The sequence below is a fragment of the Desmodus rotundus genome, chromosome 2 (assembly GCF_022682495.2).
Source record: "Desmodus rotundus isolate HL8 chromosome 2, HLdesRot8A.1, whole genome shotgun sequence".
In the NCBI taxonomy this organism is placed as follows: Eukaryota; Metazoa; Chordata; class Mammalia; order Chiroptera; family Phyllostomidae; genus Desmodus; species Desmodus rotundus.
In genome coordinates, this window is record NC_071388.1 from 73,414,929 (window position 1) to 73,441,231 (window position 26,303).

Genomic DNA, 26,303 nt, shown 5'->3' on the forward strand with positions numbered 1-26,303 from the left:
AGCACCTTAAATCCAAATGCCTTACTATAGCTTACAGAGCTCTCCGTGACTTGTTGCATGCATACTTGTCATCTAATACCTTCCTCTCTGTGCTCTATGAATATATTTCCTTGTAATCATAAACTCCACACAGCTTCATGTCAGTTAAACCATTTTAGCTATTTCTACTTACAGGAAATTCTATTTCCCTTCTCCGCCTGTTGATTTCTGGTCTCTCAAACATTAGTTCATGAGTCACTTTTCTGAAGGAAGTTCCCCATTTTCCAGCTGGAGTAAGCAAGCTACCCTTGAGATGCCCACAGGAATCTGTGTATAGCTCTGTCACTGCCCCTTTCAGGGGATGTGACCCCTGAAACGATTATCCATCCATGTCTTCTTGCAGTGAAACAATGGCAAGATTAATCTTATTTAATACAGTTTTGATCATGTCACTTACCTGCTCAAAAGCTTTAATGGCTTCCCATAATACACAGAAAAAAACTCAAACATTTTAGCCTGTAAAGTAAAACCCTTCACAAGTAGACATCACACAAATTTCTAACCATAATCTCCTTTGTGTTTTGTTACAAAGATGCATGTTAACTCTTTCGTGTTCTCCAGGAATTTTGCAAATTTAGTGACCTTCACCTAAAATGCACTTATTCAATATGCATGTATCCAAATGTCTTTTATCTGCAAGGCACAGATTAAATGCCAGCACCTCCATTATTTTTTTCTAATTCTTCTCAGCTAGATGTAACTGCGATTCATCTGACATTCCATGTCACTAACTACATTATCGGTTACCAGTATCTCTTATGGTGCCTTTCCAATTTACATTAAAATTGATATTGATATTTTGCATGCTTTTAATCTTCCCTACTGTACTCTAAAATATTCGAGCACATGATCCAGGTATGGCTCACATTTGTTTCCTTCATAGTGGCTAGCTTGGTTGTTGTCCAAATAGGCACTTTTGGATATTTCTGAAGTGAAAAAGTGTAAGATGAGGGGAAGCATAAGCAGAGAATTCAAATACTAGGGAATTCACATAATTATATTAGCATACAAAAGCTGTTGCGGTTGGTAGTCTGGGAGCGATGGTATATTTGAGACAATGTGGAGTGAAATTTGGGGCAGAAGCGGGATTTCAAGTGTTAAAACACAAACTTTGTGGCAGGCACTATGCTAATTGTATTCTGTATATTATTTACACAATCTCCACTAAGAAAAACACCTATGAGTTTGAAACTATTATTTTGTCAGTTTTTCAATGTAGAGAACTGAGGCAGGGGTATAATTCACACAGATGTTGCTGAATCGTGACTTGAACCCATATAATCCAACAGTAGTATCTGTATTCTTAGGGACACTTTCTCCTCTACTGAAACATGCTGCTGAAGGGAAGAAAAATATGGATTAGCAATTTACTGACACGGCTTTTGAGAATTAAAGGAATGGTAAGAAGGAATGGAATGATTGACAGGTATTAGTAATAGAAAGAAATAAGAAAACCTGCTTTTCTCAACACAAGGAGGAAAGGAAAAAATGTGGATGAATCTACAATTACAATTTGCCTAAAACAGGTTGTCAAGTGAATTGGATAGGAATTATAAAGTTACTATGCCATAGAGTAAAAAATCTGATTTTCTTTTTTAAACTGATAAAATGTAATTTTCCTCCTCGTCTTATTTGTGCACCTAGACAAAACTTCTGCAGTTCATTACTGGGTGTGAAGTAAGAAAATAAAAGCACTATCAAGGAATTAAGGAAGTCAATCTGGAAATTTTACTACATCTGTTCTCAAACTGTATGAGGATAAATATTTCAAGCTAGTCATGTTCTCTCTTTGTACAGTTATGGCCCTTTTTTGCAAAACACTTCATGTTAGTTCACATATTTGCTTCAAAAGATAAGAAGAAGGATGGGCTGGTATCTTAATATTTCCTGCCAGGGAGATGCAAGGAGTTACTTAAGTACTAAGAGTGAGCTAGGGTTTTCTTTACTTCAGAAACCTATAGCTATGTAGTATGATACATTCAGGATGTTTACAGGAAATCAGTTCCCAAGTAAAGTTTGTTCTAGTTGATGTACCTTTACTCAGTTTATTGTACAAAGCCCTGTGTTATTAAAGGAAAAAAAAAGACAAGACTGAGGTTGATAACTAGCAAAATGTTAAGAAAGGAAATAACTCCTTTTATGCAAATTTTTCATATCCTGGTCAACCTTGATTACATATTTTGAAGAGAAACATACTTGTAATAATTGAACACTTGAAGAACTACTAGAGCTACATCAGATGTGGCTTTAGAATCAAGTCGATTGTTTCTATGGGCCAGTTCTCTATGATTCACTTCTGGCGTAGGAAGTTATCTAAAAGCTTTGTGTAGTTACCAAAATTTGAAAACTTTGTGGCACATAGAGGTAAGGAAGAAAATGCTACAAGTTTTTTTTTAATAATAATCAATCTGACTAAAAAGACTCAAATCCAATTAAGACCGACATTTGTCTACCTTGGAACCAAAGATCAATCCATCCAAAGTTTTCAGTATCAGCCAGCCCCAGACCAGTGTAATCTGCAGATAAGAAGACAAGGTACATCAAGATAAAAGCCCAGACAACTTACAATTTACTCATGACCTAGAACTTGAAGAGGCCTCAGAAACAAATTTAAGCTTAAATGGCTCTACAATTGCTAATTTCTGACAGTCCCTCTGTTACTGTCAAGGTTAGACTCAGTCCTGTGTATTTCAAGATTTAAAAAAAACCAAACATATGGCAGCTTTTATTCATATCTAGCACAGACTTTGTACCTCCTCTAATTGCAAAAAAAAAAAAAAAAGCTGATTCATTGGCATATGTGCCCCTTCAAGGAATAATCTTAACCACTTCATGAAACTTGGCACTCTCTAGATGTTGGTTTTGACTGCCAACCTACAAAAGTGAAGGGAAATCACATCAAGAAAATTAACAAGTGTGCACAGTTCCAAATTCTGTTCTACAAATGTGTTTTAAATCAAATGAATCATCCTTTGGCACAAGCTCTTCCCTTTATAGCCATTCATTTGAAGGGCTTAGTTCCTATCTCCTGAAGACTGTGGTTAGCATTGTTTTTGATGGATGAGACAGTTACCTTAAACCATAAATAAAACAAATAGAGTAACTTAACATTTGACTCTCAGAAGAAGTTGTGTTATCTCCCTTTGCACTGGCAATATATTTTAAAGTGAAGTATTCAGAAAATCTGTTTAAACCACAAAAAGAGCCAAAGATGTGCCTGCCTGGAACTGTTGCATGAAAAAGGTAATTTGATCAAACAAATGTGTCTTGATTAAGAAAATATGTGATCCTTCCAAATATATTATCACTTTGGTATTCTCGTTTTTCCACTCCATAAAAATGGTTGCCATTCTTATTCTTGTAACTTTCTTTTCTGATTAAAAGTCTCTCGCACTAAATAGAATCCATGATGCAGAATATTTGTATTTGTTCTTGAAATTAATATTTTTAATTAATTTCAAGTCTTTGCAAGGTAACAAGCAAAATAGAAACAGACTCACATACAGATAGCAGGCTGACCACTCTGTGGAAGTTTGGTGGGTGGGGGTGGAGAGGTCTAGCAAAAGAGGAAAAACAGAAAGAATTCATGGACATATCAACAGTGTGGTAATTTCAGAGGGAGGGAGGTGGGTGGAAGTGGAGAAGGATATGGGGGAATAAATGGTTATGGAAAAAAATTTAAAAATTAAAAAAGTCTTACAAATACAGATAATATGCAAACATTAACCTTCTGAAGAGATAAATTGGTCTTTTTTAATTTAATGTTTAATTTAAGGAAAAATTTTGCTCATTCATATTTTCTTCAAGACCATTTTTAAACTGATCTTGGTAGGCAAGATAAAACAATATTTTCCCTCATTTTATGTAGGTTGCCTGGAGACAAGCCTGCATATTTCTGCATCTCTTTCTAACGTTAGTCTTATCTCACAAAACAAAACTTTGTCAGTAATAATTGTGAAATGCCCATGTTATTTTAGAATGTTTTCATAGTAGCAAGTGGGAACTGAGGAATTAAGAAACAGAAAGGTTTTGGGTGTAAATATACTCTCTCAATTCCTATCTGACAGTTGCTCTTTTTGTGAAGTTCGCTAGGCAGTTGGCATACCAGGCTATCTCCCTGCTGCGAATGAGCCTCTCTCAGAGGGGACTTGCTTATCTGTCTCTTTCTCTGATTTCTACTGAACTCTAATTTTCACACACCAAGTGAATTGACAGGAAGTATTTATCCAGATATGTTTTACCTCATTTTCAATCCCAGTCATACTCCCATTTGTGGGGTTCTATAACATGTTACCCCAACATAGAACAAAATTGCATTCTGGATGGCTTTGAGAGGTATAAGATGGGGAAGATGTCATTATATGGTTTTATTCATCCTCAGTACAAACATTTAACTCTAATAGTTATATAAAGTCATTTCAACTAATTATTATGACACAGGTATAATTTATAGTACTAAATATTATAATGCATTTATTAAGACAACAAAAGAATGTATTAAAAATGAGTTTCCAAACTAAAAGCTCATTATTATAATATACACACTCCACACGCATACTTACAGAGATATATATTCATAGAAAAATATTTAGTAAAACATTTTTCAGTTGCTTGGGAAATGACAACTAAGGTCACAACATAGGACAAAGATGTACCAACTAGCCACATTCAAAAGAGAACTGTAAACAGTTACGGCCAGATATTCAACTCATCATGATGGTTTCTGAACGGCTCCTGCTGTGTGGAGAACTGCAGAGTCCTCTGAAAAAGGACCCAGTGCCTGCAGAGAGCCAGTGCACAGTCCAAAGGCTGATGTCAGCCCAGAAAACAGTGGGACTCAACAAAACGGTGCAATTGTGAGCACATACATACCCACTTTTTCATTTTTCTACTACTGTCGAACAGTGTCCCAAAAAAGAAAAAAGGAAATGAAGGAAAAAGTGCTGAATTTTTTCTCTCTCTCACCCAGGAAATTGCTGTTTAATACTGGTGTACACTGGGCATTAATAATGGAAAGTGGACAGAAAGCTATGAGATATTCCAGTAATGTCACCAAAGAACAAGAAAGCAAGATTCAACAGATCAGAGTAGCTCTGTGCTCTGCTTTCCACTTAAAAAACTTTCACAGCTCTGGTCTGCATTGGGATGTCTGCTTCTTGTTTGGGGGCCCGTTGCCATGACACAACTTGGTGTTTCCCTGGGAATCCCTAAGGATGGCCAAGGAATGAAGCCCCTCTGCTTCTTTAACCTGAGAATGCTGAGCTTTAAGCATATAACAGGATAAAATAATAACCACTTGTTTCAGAGAGATCACCCTTGCTAAGAGTAAACAGAAAAACAAAGGCTTATTGAACTAAAGCAATGCCATTAAACTTCTAGATAACAGCACCCACTATCTCCTCGTCCCACTAAAGTAATCTAGTCTCATTACTGAAATATTTTATAATATTGTCTGTATTACAACTTATGACTCTCGAGAGAGAGTCATCTCAAATCGATGAGGCTAAGGTACCATATATTGGTGTGCACATTAGCTCTGTATAAGCATGCATGCTTTCGTGTCTGTTTTCCCGAACCTCGGTCCAATGGATACCAGCACTTCCTAATGGCACTGTTGGCTACTAAATGGGGTTGATACTGTTTAAGTATCTTGAAAATCATAATATAGCTCAAGGTAATCTCAGCTCTCATCAATCTCCCAAAGTGTCTTCAGAGACCCAAGGTGTCTTAGTTTGTATCCTTCCATAGGTAAAGATTGACATGAGCATTTAAGTATAAGTTGTTTATTGGGAAGGTAATACTAGGAAACAGAGAGGGAGAGTGAAAGGAAGGCAGCCAATCAAAGGTGAGATATTGGTCGAGTTAACCTGTGGAAAACTGGAATTTAATTTTGCTCCTGACCAGTGAGAGCTAGTACAGAACATTTTCTCAGCTATCCCACCCAAGAGAAGAGAACGCTTAGGTAGTTATGCGTTGACTCTCCACCAGTCCTTGACTAAGGGCTGTTCTAAGTATGAGAGCTACCTGAAGGGGTATTAATTCTTAGATCTTCCAGCCTGAAGTGCTTGGGCAGAGCCGACTCTGGTGGCCACAGAAAGCCCTCAGTTAAATGCAGCAAGTTGCTGGCAGCTTCAAATAGAAAAGTTACCCTACAATTGTAAATGCAAAAAGGATAGCGTTGGGCCAGCAACAAAATATGCCTATCAGATATTCTGAATGGGTTGGAGTATTTGAAATCACATAGTGTTTAGCTGAGCTGATTCGGTCCATGCATACTTAGGGTAACATAGGCTATTAGTAATTTGCAAAAATTCCAATTCTAATGATGAGAATGTTGTCAACCTCCATAAAACCTAGTTCCACATCTGCCTTTTGCACTGTTTTAAACATTGTACCTTCCACAGTGCCTGGCAGGTAACAGGCACACAAACTCTTTTAGAGTGAAATTATTTTATGATATTTACTTTAATAATTATTACTAAGGAATTAAAGATCTCTGAAAAGCAGTATCTAAAAAGATATTAATGACATTATTAATTTAGAAAGAACCTTAGAACCATAACAAGAAGAGCTATAAGACTAGTTAGAATTGTTTCTTTATAAAATGAAATGCAAAATTATGTTGTTTCAGCTGTCTTTCCAGAGAACTACCTGAATACTTCTTTGGTCTTATTCCAGTAAGATAATAAGAAAAGGTAAAAACATGGACTAAGCCCTGGCTGGTGTGGCTCAGTGGATAGAGTGCTGGCCTGACAACCACAAGATCACCAGTTCGATTCCCAGTCAGGGCACATGCCTGGGTTGAGGGCCATGTTCCCAGTTGGGAGTGTGCAAGAGGCAACCACACATGGAAGCCAGTTTTTGCAGGAGTCACTTTTGGGACAGTTTGTCATCAATGTTATTCCTTGTTTCCTTACTTGGACACGGTAGTTAGCAATTTGTAGTCTATAAGGGCCTTTTAATTCATCTTCAAAAGTGACTTTGAACATATGTTATTTTGTTAAATTATACATGTTAACTGAATAAATTCTTTGGTTGCATGTTTTATTTCTACAATCACTTGATTGTTTCCTGTAAAACCCGGCTGACTTTTCATGGAATGTTTTGGAAAATTTTTCTCACAATTTTCCTTCTGTGTCTGCAGTTCTTGTAGTCAATTCCCTTATTGTAAGCTAAAACGCTGTAGGTTTTGAAACAAGGGCATGGCTTTCTCTTGTTGCTGTTCAATCTTTATTCTTGGGTTGAATTTTTTCTTTTCTGATCAATTATCCACCATTTCACTAGAAGCTAGTAGTGAATTACTTAAAGTGCTTCCCTCTACATTAAAAAATATATTAATAACACAAACATTATATTGATTATGTGTATTCGCCTTTACACTGGGTGTTTTATATTTAACACAAATGTTAATGGGATATTTATTCTACATACACCCATTTGCAAATTTTATACCTTGTTTAGAACCCAGTGTCTGGTCATACAGGAATCTCATTTCAGGATCCCCTTTCCAAGGATTAAACCACGCCATTGCAGCCCAAATTAATTCTACAGTCAGTTATTCCTGAAGTTAAAAAAGAATAAAAGCACCACACTGTAGCCATCTGGGAAAGCAGGAATTATGCATAGATCCATACCTACTTATGTGAAAACCTACTGTGAGCCCCCTGGAACGTTACGGGGGTAGGAAACCCAGCTGTGGTTTGGAGAATAGACTGCCCGACTTCTCTGACCAGAAGTTAGCTTCGCCTTTAGCATCTCCCTCCTTTTTATATTTTATTTCATTCTGTTTATTTATTTTTTTAGCTAGGTGCATTTTGAAGGAAATTTAACTTGAAAAGCATGTTTCTCTAACTAAACCAGAGACTGTGAAATGTGGATAATAATGATATTTGGCTTATTTTTTTTCAATTCCTGAAAGAATCTGACAGATCAGGCCAGTAATAAGTGATGTTACCTATATAATAGTGTCACAAAGACTATATATATATATTTTATATATATATATATGTATAACATATAACACACACACACACACACACCACAAACAAGCCTGAAAACTAGCCAAAGAAATATGGAACACAAGAAAATGAAACATATGGAACACATATGGAAAAATGTTAAAATTATTCAAAGCCATACAGTTAATTTAAGTACTTCTTAATACTGGCAGACCATGTATACTAACCTATGTTTCAGGATTTTTAATTTATACAACTTTATTGAGGTATATTTTATTTTATTTTTTAAAAGACTGTAGAAATATCATTTATTTTTCTTTTTTATATACATTTTATTTATTTTTTAAATATATTTATTGATTATGCTATTACAGTTGTCTCATTTCCCCCCCTTCACTCCACTCCATCCTGCCCACCCTGTCCCTCCCACATTTCCCCCCTATAGTTCATGTCCATGGGTCGTCCATATAAGTTCTTTGGCTTCTACATTTCCTACACTATTCTTACCCTCCCCCTCTCTATTTTCTACCAACCATTTATGCTACTTATTCTCTGTACCTTTCTGAGGTATATTTTATATTCTATGAAATCCACCATTTTCAATAATTTTTAGTAACTCTACCAACTATGCAACCATCACCATAAATCGGTTTTAGAATATTTTATACCCCCAAGTAGTAATGATTATGAAACTATCACTGCATTTGTAATTCAGGTTTTAATTTGAATTCTAATTGGAGTCTTTATATTAAGTTTACTTTTCATAAATAAAATTCAACACAAAGTGACAAGTTTAGTTCACAAACTTGGGAATGAGTGTTTAGAAATTTTCCACACCTTAGGTAAAATGTAGTGTCTCCCTATAAAGTTTGTAGTTTATACAGCTCTGTCTGAGAACTATTGCTCATGTAGACTAAAGACAGTTTTCGTTCAGCTCTTAGAAATGTGCACACACAATGAAATGAAAACAAAATTTTTAAAAGAAGCAAGTACTACTATATTTGTATCCACATATTTTTCTTTTAAGCCTTACTATGCCATCCAAAAATGAAACAACTTAAGGTTGTTTTTTCTAATGTGCTAAAATGCTTATGGTGCATGTAAAAATTTATTTGTCAGGAACAAAACGGTTCTTAATGCAACCAAATGTTTGCATTTCTTAATCAAGGAATATAGGATGGAGGGAGAGGGGATTTGTTTGGGAGGAAACGAGGTTGGGAAGTACATTAGTAAGTGCAAGCATGAACAAGACAAATTTCACAGCCAAAATAAAAATTTTGCAGCCATGATTGCTTTTAGAAACTCAGTAAGTCTCTGCTGGCGCGCGTTTTGTTGTGTGAACACGCAGATGCACCCATTCCCACCTCATGCTTCAGGCAACCAGACTAAAAAATTAATAAACACAACCTCTTTTTACTACACAATTTGTTAAATTTTAGTTCAAATTAGATAAAGGTTTGGTATACATACTTTCAGGAGACATAGTGTACGTGTAAGGACTCAAGTAATTGTCAAATGAATTTAACTTTATTTAAAAAATTTTAGGGGATATCTTTTGAATTAACAAAGACTATGTGTTATTTAAGAATATATCTGTATTACAAATAAGTTCTTAGCATCAAGGTAAGTGAATCAGATAGCTCTGAGCTAATTAAGAAAATCTAATATCCAAATGTTTGGTCAGACTTTGCAGATTTCCTGTTATGTTATTAGAGTTTGGGGCCTTTACCCCCCTAAAGGTAGGGATCAACCTACCTGGTTTCTGAGGAGGACCTCCTTCCCTGCTGCCATTAGACTGCACTGCATTTGGGACAGAGTCGTTTGGCAGATATAAGCCACATATGCCACACAGGTACAAACCATGTTCACAGCAGAATTTCTCAACATTTCTTTCTGCTTCCATGCATAAGATCAATAATATTTAGATGCAACATCTACCTCTGTGGTGTACATTTATCAAGGGATCATACACTATAAAATTCATGATTCATACAACAGAGAAGAATAAAGTATCGGTGGCTCACTCACATGTGTGATAGTTGTAAGGACAACTGTGATTCTTTCCGGAGTAAATCAATTTCCCGCTCACCCAGGAAAGTATTTAAATGATAGGGAAGTTATCATAAAACCACACTTGAATTCATACAAACACATGCATGTGTAAGATAAGTGTGTGCATGTGTATGTATTCATGTGCCTCCAATTTTAATAATCAAGTAAAGTTATTTATTACTTGTAACATAGACTACAACTCATCTTTCCCAAACAGTATTTATATATGATACTTTGAAGAACTCTATACTGATACAACCGTGATACGATTTCCTCCATATTTTCTTTTAATGTAAAAATAGAAGTATCCAGCAAAGATGGAACAAAATTGTTGACCTTGGACCTCAAGAGCATGAAGGAGGAACAGGTCCAGACAAGGATGTTAGCTTGTGAGTTAGTATTTCCATCTAAACAATTATGTAATCTGAGTAAAATCATGGGGTTAATGAGCAGAAACACAGGAACCCAACAGATAGTAAACCTATAAGGGTGAAAGTATCTATGAGGTCTCTCCAGAACATGTCCAACCAGCATTAATATAACAAGAACAGTTTGCACAACATCCTTGTAACCTGGCAGCCAAGGAGAGTGCACTGGAATGCACATGCGTGAACAATGAGGACCTCACTGGACTAGTCAGTGAGGGCGGTAGATGCCATTGAGTGAGCATGTGTACTGTGTGGCGAATGCATTCAAAAAGACTGAGTGAGCAGAGCAACAAATCTGCATCAAATTTGCATTAAGGTTGAACATTCCTCTGTAGAAACTATTCAGATGATTCAGAAGGCTGCACCTATGGGCAACTGGTGATTGGCAGCTTCATCACATGCAGGCATGATTAAGTAAGTTAACTGTAACTAAAAATGTATCTTTGACAAAACATCAAATTACCCAGGTGACTCAGTCACCCCCTACAGCCAGATTTGGTGCCTTGCAACTTCTGACTTTTCCCAAAACTAAATACAACAGGGCAGCTGATGGTGATTGGGAGAACTGTGTGAGGTCCCAACGTGCCTACTTTGAAGGGGACTGAGGCATCATTGTCCTATGTACAGTGTTTCTTGTATCTTGTATCTTCTTCAATAAATGCCTCTAGTTTTCATATTACATGGCTGGATACCTTGTGGACAGACCTCATATACATTAAATACCCTGATAGGTTAAAACTATGTTTTATCAAAGCCGTTCCAGGCTGAATATGAGTGTTGGTTAAACATCAAAGACAGTGCGTCACAGAGGTCTCCAGGTTTCAAGAGAGCGAGATAAAAACAAAATTACAGCAAGACTGTGTGCATGCCAGACATTTTCTTAGGTAGTCTTTTACCTGCTTGAAGAAAAAAAATAAAACTTCTATATGATATTCTACTACTGTGATTATTTTTAAATGTAGGTTTTATTATTATTCAGGTCTGGCGAGGCCAACAGATCAGACAATTAGTATTAAAAATACAGTTTGTTACTCAATGTTCCCAAGAGGAGGAGGAATGACCCACCCTGGAGGGCTACACGGAGGAGCACCAAGGTCAGTGAGGAGAAGGAAGGAGCAAAGGGAAAGCAGGTGGTTTCATGGGAAGGCAAGGCAAGATAAGGTAAGCAGGCATAGGCCTGGCTAGTTTGAGTAATTTGAGTAGACTCTGAGGTACAAGGACTAGCTCCAATTGCCTGCTACCTGCCTTGGGTGTGTCCAGGGCAGAGGAGTAATGCCGGATGTAGAGCAAGACCTAGAGAGAGAAAACCCTGGATTGATCTGTTTGCAGATGAAAAGCACACTCCTCAGCAAGTCACTGTTATTTTGAAGAATTTGGTAGCCCTGGGGGAGGCAGTCTGTCCACAGTCAGCAAAGCCCCAGATTCCAGAGCATCAATAACACAGAAAATAAGAAAAGATCATTAATACAGTAACATCCTAAGCTCTGAGTGAAAAAATTGTTTGTCTCCTTCCCATCTATAGTTATAGTTTGCCAATAAAAAGTTAACTTTTTAGGCAGGTATATATTATGTCTAGTTTCCAGATATAACATACAACATTTTCTTCTTCTTTCTGCCCGGCTTGAGCACATGACCCAAACAATCTTAAAGTGAAACTTTTCAGACTGGTTTCTTATCAATATCTGTGAAGTGTAAGCTGGGTTGATACCAGTCATATTCTGTGATAAAAGTATATTTAAAGTGGAACTCCCTACTCCTGCAGCTAATTAGATGGCAGAATCTCCACAGAGAATGCCACCAGGACTTAGAATTAATTCCATCTGGCCTGTGCTGGAAAGTGGTAGCTCTGCCAGTGAATGACTTGGAACAGAACTATTCTCTCAGTGACCCTTTAAAACCAACCAACAATGTGCTCCCTTGATACTCCCAGTACCCATCTGGCACCATGCCACTATGCTGTACACCTGAAACCAATACCAAATAATATTACAAATATACTATAATTGAAAGGGAAACAATTAAAACCAACCAACAAAAAATGACAACATGGTAAGCCTCGTTCTACTCTGAAACATACTCTGCGTGCACCTGGGCTTGCCCTGTGTCATCCTTCCCACCATGTTTCTGTTAACTGCAGCGAGAAGCTACCCCGCTCAAGTTTTGGAAACAGCCATGCTACAATAATATTGCCTATGCTAAAAACTGTGTAAAATATTATCTGAAGTTGCCCACAATTTCATATTTAATTATTTAAATTTTGATGATCAACCCTGGTTTCAATTGTTATATTCTATTGTCTCTATTTTTATGGAAACTACTGAATTAAGACAACAGACCAATCATACTGGTTGTGAATGTGGGATAGTAAAAGCCCAACAGAGCAAATTTTTTTCAACATAGTACGTGACTAGGAAACTCACCCAAGAAGAACTTTGGAAACAGTGCTTAGACACACTACTACTCACAAAGCCAGGTTGTATCAGCTATTAGGAACGGTTCAGCTATTTAGACACCTTATGAGGTGAGGAATTTCTGAAACAACTTTGGCTGTCTGGGAGGGAAGACTCTATTTTTGCCATGTGTATTGTTTATATTATCTTTGGACTACATTTTTCTAAATTTAGTATCAGGCAACTACTTAGAAGTATGAAGTATATACTTTCAGAAATAAAGACTTGAATAATTTAAAATAAGGCATGCATAACTAAATGACTATTTGTCTAAGAATTTTGAGAGTACTTTATGTTTCATTTGTAAATGATAAAAAGAAAATGCCCTATACAAAGGTGAACAAAAGTAGGTTTACAGTTGTGAATATGCAAATCACAGTTTATTCCTGTATTATTTATGAAATATTGTATTAATTTTCATATGAATAACTGTAAACCTACTTTGTCCCATTCTGGATGTATTTGAATTTGAGTGCCTTATGTTAAGAGTAAAAGAAAACCAGACCCCCTGGCAGCACCATATCATCTGTGTAAAGAAAGAATATTGGGCTAAAACACACTCAAATACTTGGATGATTAACCAGCTATCATCCTCATTGCCTGCGCATGAATGCATGGGGTCCCTGGACTGGGAGACTGAGGACACGTTAAGAGCATACATGGTCCTATAAAGGAACAAGCGAGAGAAAAATATTATCAAATGACTCAGCAAATCCAAGGAACGTTATTTTTTTTTCTGAAATGTACCAGTGCCGTGGATGCATATAACCTCTCTAAGATTCCTAATAGTTTATGATAGGTTTGCTGTTATACTACACTTTTCAAAGACAAATAGTTAAGAAAAAAACCTTTATTTCTTCTAATTTATTCCTCCCTACCTACATTATTTCTTATTTTAAAGATTAATCAACTCCTAGTGGACAAGTCTTAAAAATAGTTATTTATCAATATTGACCTATTTTACATGAAACATTATATTTAGAAACCTATGATAATTGTCCCCATAAAGTTTTAAAGCTGTATCACATATGTGAACTAAGAAAATATATATCGGTCTCTACCCCTGATTCCCAGCACAGAACTCCTGAAATCCTTGTGGTTTCCTAAGTGATAAAAACACTAGGTGCCTCTTTTGTTCTAATAACTGTTTTTTGACCCTGGTTCCTGACACAGAGCTCCTAAAGCCCTTAGAATTTCCTGGGTGAGAAAAATGGCTTTTTTTTTTTAAATGAGGATATTCTGGGTGGGTTCTCAGATGGTTCTCGACTGAGGGCTGGTCATCTGAAAGACCAAGTTATGATTAGAAACTTGGAATCTTCAGCAACCCACTGCTCATTCTCTTGAGAAAAGAGAGGGCATATGTGATGAAGCCTCCATAAGAGTCCAGCAGTAGGAGGGTCCATGAGCATCTGAGTCCTTGAACACACCCACACATGGGAGGGCGATGCCCGCCGACTCCCTAGAAATGAACTCTGCTCCCTGTGACCCCCCAGACCTTGTGCTGTGCACCACTTCTTCTGGCTGTTCATCTGTATTCTTGTTCTCATGTTCTATTCAACTGGTAAGTGAAAGTAAGTGTTTTTCTGAGTTCTGTGATTTGCTTTAGTAAATTAATCAAACTCAAGAAGGGGATTATGGCAACCTCCTATTTGTAACCAAAGTGGACAGAAATTATGAGTAACCTCAGACCTACTAGTTGGGTTGGCATCTGAAGTGGGGTTCAGTCTCATGGGACTGAACCCTTATTCTGATAGTATCAGAAATTAATTAAATTGTAGAACATCCAACTGGTGTCACAGAATGGCTTGGTGAGGGGAAAACAAAACACATTCGGTGACCATACATGTCAGAAATGTGGAGAGAAATGGTAGTAATGTGTGAGTAAAGGAGACACACAGGCAGTAAGAATAAGATTTTTTTAACAGCATATTTGAAGATTGTTCTATTCATTGAGGATATTGGATTATATTAAAAGATGAAAATCTTAATGCTAAAAAAATAAGAAATGTTAAGCACAATTTAAAGAGTGAAAAACAGGTATCTCATCTTGATAAATCTATGCAATAAACACTTATGAAATGAACTCTTCTTTCATCGCAACTGTTTTTTTCCTCTTTTATTTCCCACTCAGCTCCATGCTGCTCTGGAGTCTTCAAATTTTAAAAATTAACATTTTAGACTTTTCTAGAAAATCAGAATTCAGAAACCTACATCAAAATTTATTTCTGGCATATATATCTTAAAATGTTTTTCTCCCAGCCTTATTGATTTGGTATAAAATATTTGGTTGAGAAAATTACTTTTTACTATAGAAAATGAATGACAATTTATTAAAAATAGTGTCTCTGCTAAGCATATTGTAATTTTTGTTTTGGTTTACATTTTATTATTTTAACCTCAGAGGGTAAATAGAATTCATCTTTCAGAGGAACTAGACACAAAATACACAGTATGTTTTATCACGATGTTAACCAAACTGCATAACAAAATATATATAAGTTTGGCACTATGCTAGGCACCAAATACTCTGAGGGACTTACAGTCTAGTGGGAAGACACGTTGGTAAGCAGATGATACAATTACAACACAATGCAGTAGGCTAAACAGTAAGAGAACGGACAACTGTACTCTACATCAGAAAAGAGGAACTAGCTGACCAACTACTCCCTAAGGGGCTCAGAAAAAATTTAATGGAGGAATTATATTAGTGATATTTTAATAATAATGAATAAACAAGATATTACAGGTAGAAAAGGAAGAGATAGAATATTCCAGACAGGAAGTACAGTAAGCACACCACAGAAAGATGACCAAATGAATTGTCTTTACGACTTTAGCTTTGAAAGGAGAGCAAAAACTGGTAAAGCTGCTCTGAATTTTTTCAGTCTTATCAGCAGTCTTAAGTAATTAATGAATTTTAAATTATGCATTCTATTACAGTCCAGAATTTCCCAAATTTTGTGATCTTAACAGTTTTCTGGCTACAATTTCTTAAATATAATGGTTCTGAGACTTTTCTTTGAAAGTACATGTTCAAGTTAACAAGTTTAAAAAACTGATTTGAAATGATATTTTAAAAGAAGGAAGGCATCATGTTTTGTTTGCTTTATGAAATGATAAATTATCAAAATGTGTAGAAAGTTGAAATTCTCGAGAGATTGAGATGAAAGGGACAGTATACCAACACACGAAAAATGGCACGGGTTTGAACTGACAAGGATGGGAAAGCTAGAAAGAAAGTTCATCAGCTTTCAGATGTTGGAGCCGATTGGCATGTAACGTTGCTGATGAGAAAGAAGAAGTAAAGAAGAACACTTCTGAAGCTCAAACTGGGTAAACTGTAAAAATGGTGAGTCTTGGAACCCAAACAGGAAGTGCTAGAGAATGACAAGTTGGGGAAATCTGAGTAGGGTGATGAGATGAGAACATTAAGCTGTGAAAGATTATGATAATTAAAGCCCAACAGTGTTTCTATATTTAACAGAAGCGTCCACTTCTGAAAAAAACTGAGACAGAAATATTCTAAATGGGCGTTGTAATGAATGGTAGAAAAAATTAAAAAATATATAAGGGACCGATGCTTTTAAATGGATGTCTGATTCAAAGGAAAAATCTTTCAACCATTTACTGTATGATATTTTCCCATGGACACAATTTTTAAAAGCTTTGGCTCACTTAGAAAAGAAAAACTGAGCCCTTTTTGTTATTATTTTAACTTGTTCAATCTCTAAACCACAGAGATACCTCAGAGGTTCATTAGAAATTCCCAAACCCAGAAAGAAAAAGGCCCCAATAAAAACAACAAACCAAATCAGATCCTGTAGGAGTTGAATTTTGAAGTTTTGACTTCCTAATGTTAAGGATGGGTCATATTTTAGTTGTAGAATAATGGTAAATGTAGGTTAAAAATGTCCTAGAGAGAGTGATGAATCCCTTCCACATCTATCAATGGATTTGGCGTGCACAAAGACCAAGTGTGGTACTAATACAAATTATGAACTACACAAACCCCGTCTCTAACCCAATCCCTTTACACAGAATCCCTTTTAGCCTAACTTTTTCGTTTCCTATTATGATTTGTTTTTCTATTATTTCATTATATGCAGTCAACATTTGGGGTTACATTGACAATGAAAAAATCTTGCCCTTCCTTTTTAAATAAATGACTGGGATTCTATTATTAACTACTGAGGGTTATACCTCTCTGTAGCTCTTTCGGACCAGTCATTGCATGATTCTGATTCACAAGGCTGCCACAGCAGTAACCTTGACCTAAAAAGAAAACAGTAAATAATTCAATGCTTGGTCCTAGGAAGTTATGTCTCCTTAGAACAGAAATTAAAAACCATTTTGATGTAGTTTTTGTGAAACACATGTTACTAGATAACATAGTGTGAAACTATCTGTCTAGTCCTATGCTATAAATAAAGAAAACATTTATTTTCTTTTTTATCCCCACCAGAGGACATGCTTACTGACCTTAGAGAGAGGGGAAGTGAGGGAGAGAGAGAAGGAGAGACACACCGATGCATTCGATTGCCTCTTGTATGCACCCTGACTGGGGACTGGACCTGCAACCTAGGCATGTGCTCTGACTGGGAACTGAACCCATAACCTTTCCCTGTACAGGGTGAAGCTCTAATCAACCAAGCCACACCAGTCAGGGCATGACTAGAGACAAGTTTTAAAGAAGAATGAATTGAAAGAGTCTTGAATGTGTAGTGCGACATCACACATTAAGAGTTATTTTAATGCTGGGAGTGTTCATTCAGTCCTCTCCAGAAGTTTAATTCAGGAAAGCTTCATGGAGGATGGTTAACCACCGTGTGATTTACGAACCTCCCTAACCTTCACTATTTCCTTTCTAACTTTCACTTTTTTCTCCTGTATTTGTTCAATTAAGAAATATTTCAGCCCTGGCCAGTGAGGCTCAGTTGGTTGGAGCATTGTCCTGTGCACTGAAAGGTCACGGGTGTGATCCCAGTCAGCACACACCCCAGTCAGGGCATGTAGGAGAGGAAACCAGTGATGTTTCACTCCCTCTCTCTCCCTCCCTTCCGCTCTCTCTAAAATCATCAAACATGTGTTTCAGTTAAAATACCATACACCCAACTTTACCAAGTATGTTTCCTTGATGGATTTTCCAAAGACATATGTCTGATTTTACCCAAAGAGCAAACACTAAGAATCAAGTATTTGGTCCTGTGATGCAGGCGGTCAAGCCTGAGGATCTTGGCTGCTTGTTTGGATGAGCGGACAAAACCACAAGGAGGACTGGATGGAGCAGACAGCCTTAATTAGTCACATTACCCGGGGTACCGACAGCAGCGGATTGGGGAAGCAGAACTGCACCTCCCTGATTTTAAGACATTTTAAGGGGCCCCAGGCAAAGGGGGCAGTGTCGTGCCTGTGATTCTAAACTACATTTCCTCAGTGTGTATGTGCAGAAGGAAAAGGTCAAGAAGCAGTCGCACAGGACAAGAGGTTGTTCCCAAAAGGAGATACAAAGGGAATTAGAATCCATTTCCAAAACAATACACATTCCTGGCCAAGGGCCCTCGGCCCAGCCTCCCATGCTGGGGTTTGGAAGAGCTATGTCCAGCATGACCCTACAGTTCCCTATTAAATTCCAACCAAAACAACAAAAATGAATATTGCACACCAGCACATTATTTTAAAGAGGGCTATTAAATTACTAAAAATAATTATCTTCCTATTATTTTAATTTTTCTCATTACCAGTTTCTTTATTTTTTAACAGCTTATTGTGTTATCAACTTCTTCCTCTGAATAAGAGAATCATTTGTATCATTTAAGGTATGTGAAAGAGGACCCAGGTTAAAATTCTTAGTCCTGGGATATCAGAGTGTTCACCAGTAACTGCAGTTTTAGCTTATACACCAGCATTTTGCCAGGGAAAGCCCATGCCGCTTCCCCTCCAATATTTCCTGCAAAACAAATTTTCACTGTAGTTCCAAGCATTTCTCTAGTCTTACGATAGATTTCTTTTTCATTCCACATAACTATTATCCACCATTCTTTTAATCACAAATTTAAAAAAATAAAGCAGCAATGAGGATAAAATAAATTCCAACTATTTTATGATATACAATGTAATACCATGTTCTTTTATACAGAAAGCAAGAAATTTAAGAAATTTCTATGAATTTGAAAGTTAGTACATTGAAAAATCATTCTTTAATACCTGAAAAATAACTAAAGAAAGCATAATCCACTTTACTCTTTTTTAATAATATTATAAATTTATCACACAATATGGGAAACCATGGATAAATTATACTTCAAGACATGAATTTAAAAAGTGTTTTAGAAAAGTTTTTAGAGAGCATGGATACAGTGGAGTGACCATAAAATTTGTCTCTTTCTGCAGTGTCTTACCATATCTTAAAATTATTTATTAAGGGAGAGAAAAACAATTTATTTTAATTATTTATTAATATTAAAATATTGATGAGCATTACCCAAATGTAACGGGATTCCAGCTGGTGCACTGGAGGGAAACTGCTGAAATGCAGCCAAGTGAGGGGCATATATTAAAAGAGCAGAACAAATGACTTAACAGGGTCCTAAAAGCAGCAATCAGAAAAGGTTCATTTAACTTGGAGATGACACAAGCTTCAAGCAATTGCCTCTACTTAAGTAAGTGTGGAATTACAAAAGGCTATTTATTATAGTCCAACAGGGCTCTGCAGCTTGCTCAAAGACCTTTGAAGAATTTCAAGTTATAAAGTCTTGCTCCGTGCAGAAGCAGTAAAATTTGGGCATATCCCCAAAACAGCCTGCAAACCTTTCATGAAAAAGTTCATAAAATCCTCACTCCAGTTGTTCTTTGAAATGAATTGTTTTCTCTTTTGCTTTAAGGAGAGATGCTATACCTGGTAATTTTCAAAGTTTCTTTGAAAATGTATTTGAACTGTTAAGGAAAATAAACCAGTTTCAAGGTGATATGGAATGAATGCAGGGGCTCCACAGGTTTACTGGGAAAGTTTTCCAACATTCAGCCTCTTGGAAATGCTCTGTAAGCATACCTTAGTTACTCTATAATGGGTTTATTCCAGCAGGAAAATTAGTGAAGTTTCTCCACTTTTTGTAACAAAAGCAAAATTTGGTTCCAATTATATTGGGGCAGAATTTCTTCTATTAGCAATTGGATAATTGATTTTTTAAAGTATTATGGTAAATAAAAATAGTTTTTGATAATTTAACAAATATGTTATTTATGATTCAATTATATGTTTATAGGTATTGAGTATGTTTATAAAATTTCAACTAAATAAAACCAAAATAAATTACCCATTGCTTTGAATCAATTTCAGCGCAGCAATCCACCATGGGGAGAAGGATGGGGGTGCTGTACAGCCTTTTTTGGGTATAACACAATAATATGGAATAAAAGAAAATCAAACATGAATGTTAAATGATGTCTCATAAAAGGGTATTAGGTGTTGCCCTGGCCAGTGTGGATCAGTTGGTTAGAGTGTTGTCCATAAACCAAAAAGTTGCAGGTTCAATTCCTGTGGGGGCACACATTTAGGTTGCAGGTTCAGTCCCTGGTCCAGGTGCCTATGAGAGACAACCGACCCATGTTTCTCTCTCACATCATTTTTTTTCTCTCTCTCCCTCCCTACCCTTCTTTCTAAAAAATCAATAAGCATGTCCTTACATGAGAATAAAAAAAGAAGATATGAATTGCTAATGGAAGCAAATGGTAAAAAACTAAGTGAATTTACTTTTCCATCAGAAAAACAAGATCTATGTTTTTCCTTTACAAAAGGTTAGGTAATCATTCCCAGGACAATCAAAGTAATGATGCTTTAATTACAAAAGAGGTCATAAGATTTTACAAATAATAAAAATAGAAAATTTATTGCAATAGATTCTTCATTTAAGTTTACATCTTCCAATAAATTGTCACAAGGCAAACTTAATGAAACTATTTTTAAGTGAAGAATAAAAATTAAAGGTATTTATAAACCAGAACAATGTATTTATTTACTTTTTAAATATTTTTGTATTGTTATTCAAGTACAGTTGTCTCCATTTTCTCCTCATCATCCCCCCCCTACAGCCATCCCCCCTTCCCACCATCAATCCTACCCTCCTTTGGCTTTGTCCGTGGGTCCTTTATACATGTTCCTTGACAACACTTCCCCCTTTTCCTCCCATTATCCCTTCCTACCTCTCCTCTGGTTACTGTCATTTTGTTCTTAATTTCAGGTTAGATTTTCAGGTCTCTGGTTAGATTTTGCTTTCTTGTTTGTTTTGTTGACTTGGTTCCACTTATAGGTGAGATCATATGGCACTTCTCTTTCACTGCCTGGCTTATTTCATTTAGCATAATGCTCTCCAGTTCCATCCATGCTGTTGCAAAGGGTAGGAGCTCCTTCTTTCTTTCTGCTGCATAGTATTCCATTGTGTAAATGTACCATAGGTTTTTGATCCATTTATTTACAGATGGGCACTTAGGTTTCTTCTAGCACTTGGCTATTGTAAATTGTGCTGCTATGAACACTGGGGTTCACAGGTTCTTTTGGATTGGTGTTGCAGGGTTCTTAGGGTATAGTCCCAGCAGTGGAATTGCCCAGTCAAAGGGCAGTTCCATTTTTAGTTTTCTGAGGAAATTCCATACTGTTTTCCATAGAGGCTGCACCAGACCAGAACAATTTAAATGAGAGGTTGGACAGACAACAGTTGGCATGTGATAATCATAGAAATGTCAGATCAACAAATTTGCTGGCTGTTGTGGAAAATACAAAATATACAAGCTCTAATCTAATAGTCCTTGATTTGAGGAAAATTTATAAGAAAATAGGTCCTTTAGCAATGAAAACAATTGAATGGTTAATATACCTAAGAAGTCTTGATATTTTTTTTTGCTTGTAATTTATTTTGTTGCATTCCATTACGGCAGAATGCCACTGAACCTCATGTGGAATATTTTGGTTGGCCAGTGGACCAAGACTGAGATTTGAAACCGGAAGTGGATTGATGGATAGTATGCATTTATATTTTTAATGGAAGGATTTGAAGTAGGATATCACTTGATATATATTTAATCTTCCACTAAAAAGAAAGGTGACCCTCTGATATCTGATCCAAACAGATGCTCTTTTACTCATATTCTGTACTTTGGATAATACATAATGATATATAACAAATAATTGAGTCACCAGCCAATAATATACTTAACAATATAGCTTAAGAATTATGGTACAAACAGCAGTCATTTCCTTGGTAGTTATTTTTAAATATTTTTAAAGAAATAAAACATGTAAAAACAAAAGATCCTTACAGTTTCCTGACACTTTAATTCATCAGATATTTTTGTCAGAAGTCAAGATATGTCCTAAATCCTATCTGTTTTGCAGTGCACTAAATACTATTATTACCTATAGATACCATGGGACTCCTTGTATGTAATAGATTCCAGTCCTGTTACAGAGTTACATATGAAAATGTTATCAATGAGCTGAGGAATCTGGCATTAATAACTTTGCAACATTATAACAAATAGGTAGTCCTGATGTTTTGTTCGTATTTTAATATATCAAATATATTTCATTGCTTACATTAGAGTAGCATATTGAAAACATCTGCTCACTTGCCACTATTCCACCAGCAGCTGAAAATCTCAGCTCATTTTCCATAGGCCTGTATGTACCAGGGCTATAATCCAGCTGCTGAGGCTTGATATGGGGCCAGATTAATACTCAAGAGCCTTTGAAATGGAAATAGTGCTTTCTTGCCAAAGATTAGAACAATGATAGACTCCATTTGCTGCTCCCTTCGCTGTCTGCTCTTCTTTACCACCTTTCAAAACCCGATTAATTTGCTCCCTCCTATGGTCCCTTCCACCCTCTATTTACAGCTCCATCACCTGTCGTGACAATTAAGAAGGATCGGTCATCCAGAAACAGCATCTCTTTATCCTGGCAAGAACCTGAACACCCTAATGGGATCATATTGGACTATGAGGTCAAATACTATGAAAAGGTGGGGAGACCATATGATAAGATTGGGTTGTGTAGGGAAAGAGGTTACCTTCTCATGAGCTGTGTTCTTGCAAAGAAATGAATGGCATTGCTAGGAAGTAGTAGTGCTTTGTTTAACTCTGCGGTCATGTGATCCTTTTGATTTATAGCTAAACATGGGTTTAGACATTATTGTGTAGAATATCCCCCATTCTACATCAATGAGCCACAGCAGAGATGTCACTACCAAATTTAAGCCATCTAGTGACAGTATCAGAAATGTCACTCATGTCTTTTTACATAAAGCCCTGTGCAGTACCAACTATTTCATCCCTTAATGATCCCTTAGTTAGTAACCCTGTTGGTGAATTTTCCTTAGTTTATTGCTTTAAAGCATCGTTACTTGACCTGCACATTCACATGAATTTTATTTAATATGGATGGGAACATTGAACTAATAACAAAATCCATATATTATTATTGAACTGATGGACAAAAACTTTCTTGACTTTGCACAAGGACACTTACAAGTTGAGAGTGTGTAAGTCTACCTCACATCATAGAATTGTGGCTCAGTAACTAAATTATAAAAAGCAGTTAGATGGTTATTTATAAGTAGAATTTAAGCTATGATATTTCATTACTGAATAGCACTTATTTCTCCCCGGTTGTAAATTATGGTGAGGTTTGAGAGCAAGATGGATTCAAAATTTATCATCAGAGCTCAATGCTTTTATAGCAACTAATATGAACAAAAAATTTATGTATCTGTTGCAGTTTGCAAAGTTTTTAAAGCACATTAAAAATAAATTGTGCATTATATACTATTTTATGTTCAAAGAACACTTCTTCATACACTATTCAATTTAGAGTGGCCTGATAATCCCATGAAAGTGGGCAAATATGCTGTATTTACAAATAAGAGAAGTGCACCGGAGTCAGGGAAGCTACTTGAATCTCACAGCCCCACTGCTAATAAACGTGAGATCTCTGTCTTGAGTCCTAGCAGCCCCGACTTCTCTCCCCTGCATTACCTGCCTCCTCCTAGGTGACAGTGGGTCATCGAAAACAGGAGAATTGTTGGCATGATGGACTGCACGAAAGGCATAATATATGAACATTTCTTTGCAAATGTAGGCATTTTCTTTACTGAAGTTAACGTACGTCACATGTATGATGCCATTTTTTCTTACCTCTCCCCCCACAGAAAAAGTATGTCTCTTTCATTAAAAGGAAGTGAGGCCTAATGAACTTCATCGTGCTAAGTCATAGTTTAAATGAGTTAGCTCATCACTTTCAGTGATCCTGTACAGTGCTGTCAAATAATCATCCAGTCACGATCTTCTATTTTTAAACGTGTGACAAGATAGCTTGTGAAGACACCAGAATCCATGTTACAGATGATGCAACAAAATAAAAGAAAATCAGTGATGTGCCTCAGTTCAGATGGAGTAGCAGAACAACAAAACACTCAGCCTTTAGATCTATGGGGCTGTTTAAAAAATATAATGAATCTACATTCACATCATTTACAAATATAAAACAATATTCTGAATTTACTTTAAATTCCACCAACAAATCACAATATGCAAAATTATTTTTAAACACTATTAACCAGTGCAGGAAAAAAATGGCTGAATCTATTTATCTTCCCCTAGGCATTTTAAAATTTGATACTTATATGTGATATTATTTTAAATATATATATCTTATCATACATAAATTTTGAAATTATTTCCCAATGTATATGATGCTTAGAAATATTGTAATGTTTCACTAGATTCAAGCTCTAAGAGGGTTAGCTAAATATATTTTTAACAAATTAAATAATTTTTCTGTAAATTAAATATATTTGACCCTTGTCATTATTAAATATATCAACTCCAAGTCTATCTAAAACATAACCAGTATCTTTAACTAAAAAGTAAGTGTGACTTACAGCCTATTTCTGCAGTGCTCTGTCTAGTGTTGGCTGACAGTGTGCGTTATTACTCTGTATCACCCACTCCGGGCCCCACTCCAGATACAGAAACATTTCTCCATTGCTCGAAAACAGGATGCCCATAAAGTGCTCAGTACATATTAATATATGTTAGAGAGAAAATGTGATTCTATTTAATCCAATTTTTGTGAACAAAGCTTGACACAAGAATACTTTACTGTTAACGTACAATGTGAATTTCTCATTGTACAATGTGTATCTCCTATAGAAGATCTTTTTTTGAGAAACATTTCTAGACTTTCATCTGGAGATTTTTGTTTCTGTTAAACCATTGTGACTTCAATACAATGAAAATACAATACCACTCAGTTGATGCTGAGGAAGTTATTACAGTGGAGCTACATATAGAAACTTGATCTTTTTAAATTTAATATTTTACAACTGAGAGAATATTTCCTACCTGAGGATTAATAGGATATTCCTATTAGGTTTAATCTAAAAGGATTTTGTAAATCCTTTTGTAAATTTATTCTTTTAATTAGGCTGAAAATTTCAGCCTTGTTTGAGAACAGATTTTTGCTCCAGGATTCACTAATTGGTAAGAATGAAAATTAAATTTCCTTCTTTATATGCAGGGAACAAATTATTATATCCAAATTAAGAAACTCTGTAAATATTTTTAACTTAAAAATGCCTTCAGAGAGTGAAATGATTATCCTGTCTCTTTTATCTGTTCTTTACTCCGTATTAAATTGTAAAATAATTGGTTTTGAGTGGTTCACCTTTTTACCACTTGATACATTATGAAGATTTGATTTTAACATGATTTTTCTTACCCCAAAGCAGGAGCAAGAGACAAGTTATACCATTCTGAGGGCAAGAGGCACAAATGTCACCATCAGTAGCCTCAAGCCCGACACTACATATGTATTCCAAATCCGAGCCCGAACAGCAGCTGGATACGGGACCAACAGTCGCAAGTTCGAGTTTGAAACGAGTCCAGACTGTATGTACCATTTCAATGGAGTGTGATGGGGGGGAGGGGGAGCGTTGCAAAGGTGTCTGATAATTCATTCTCACTCTCCTAAATTTTAAATAGTGTGATACATTGCAAGTATCATGGCTGGGAACATTTCATGATTTGCATAGAATTGGGTCTGGGCATTGTGTTTCTATAAAACATTATAATGCCTGAAATGTTTCTGGTTTTCTATTAGTCATAAATTGCTTTCAGGAACACTAAGTAGTATGGTAACACACTTTCAGTACCTGTAAACCAGATATTCCAGGTTCATTGAATAATTCAATTAATTACAAAAAAAAATCATTCTAATCCATGAGGATCTTATCTTGTTCTAATTTTAGCACAGTCAACTTTGTATCACTTGTAGATTAAGGGTTTTCTAAAGTCTGATGTATCATCTCATTTACATCCATAAGCAA

At 36.0% G+C, this 26,303-nt stretch overlaps 1 protein-coding gene across 2 annotated transcripts in view; it reads left to right on the forward strand.

The window, feature by feature from the left end:
- EPHA3 (EPH receptor A3) overlaps nt 1-26,303 on the forward strand; it is a 343,281-nt gene that overhangs the window by 241,062 nt on the left and 75,916 nt on the right. Inside the window, exons 6-7 of one of the 2 annotated variants that reach the window (XM_024558191.4) lie at nt 22,816-22,940; nt 25,704-25,866. In XM_024558191.4, the coding sequence (XP_024413959.1) occupies nt 22,816-22,940; nt 25,704-25,866 (288 nt within the window). The remainder of the gene's footprint in view (nt 1-22,815; nt 22,941-25,703; nt 25,867-26,303) is intronic. The other variant, XM_045193569.3, reaches the window with a different exon arrangement.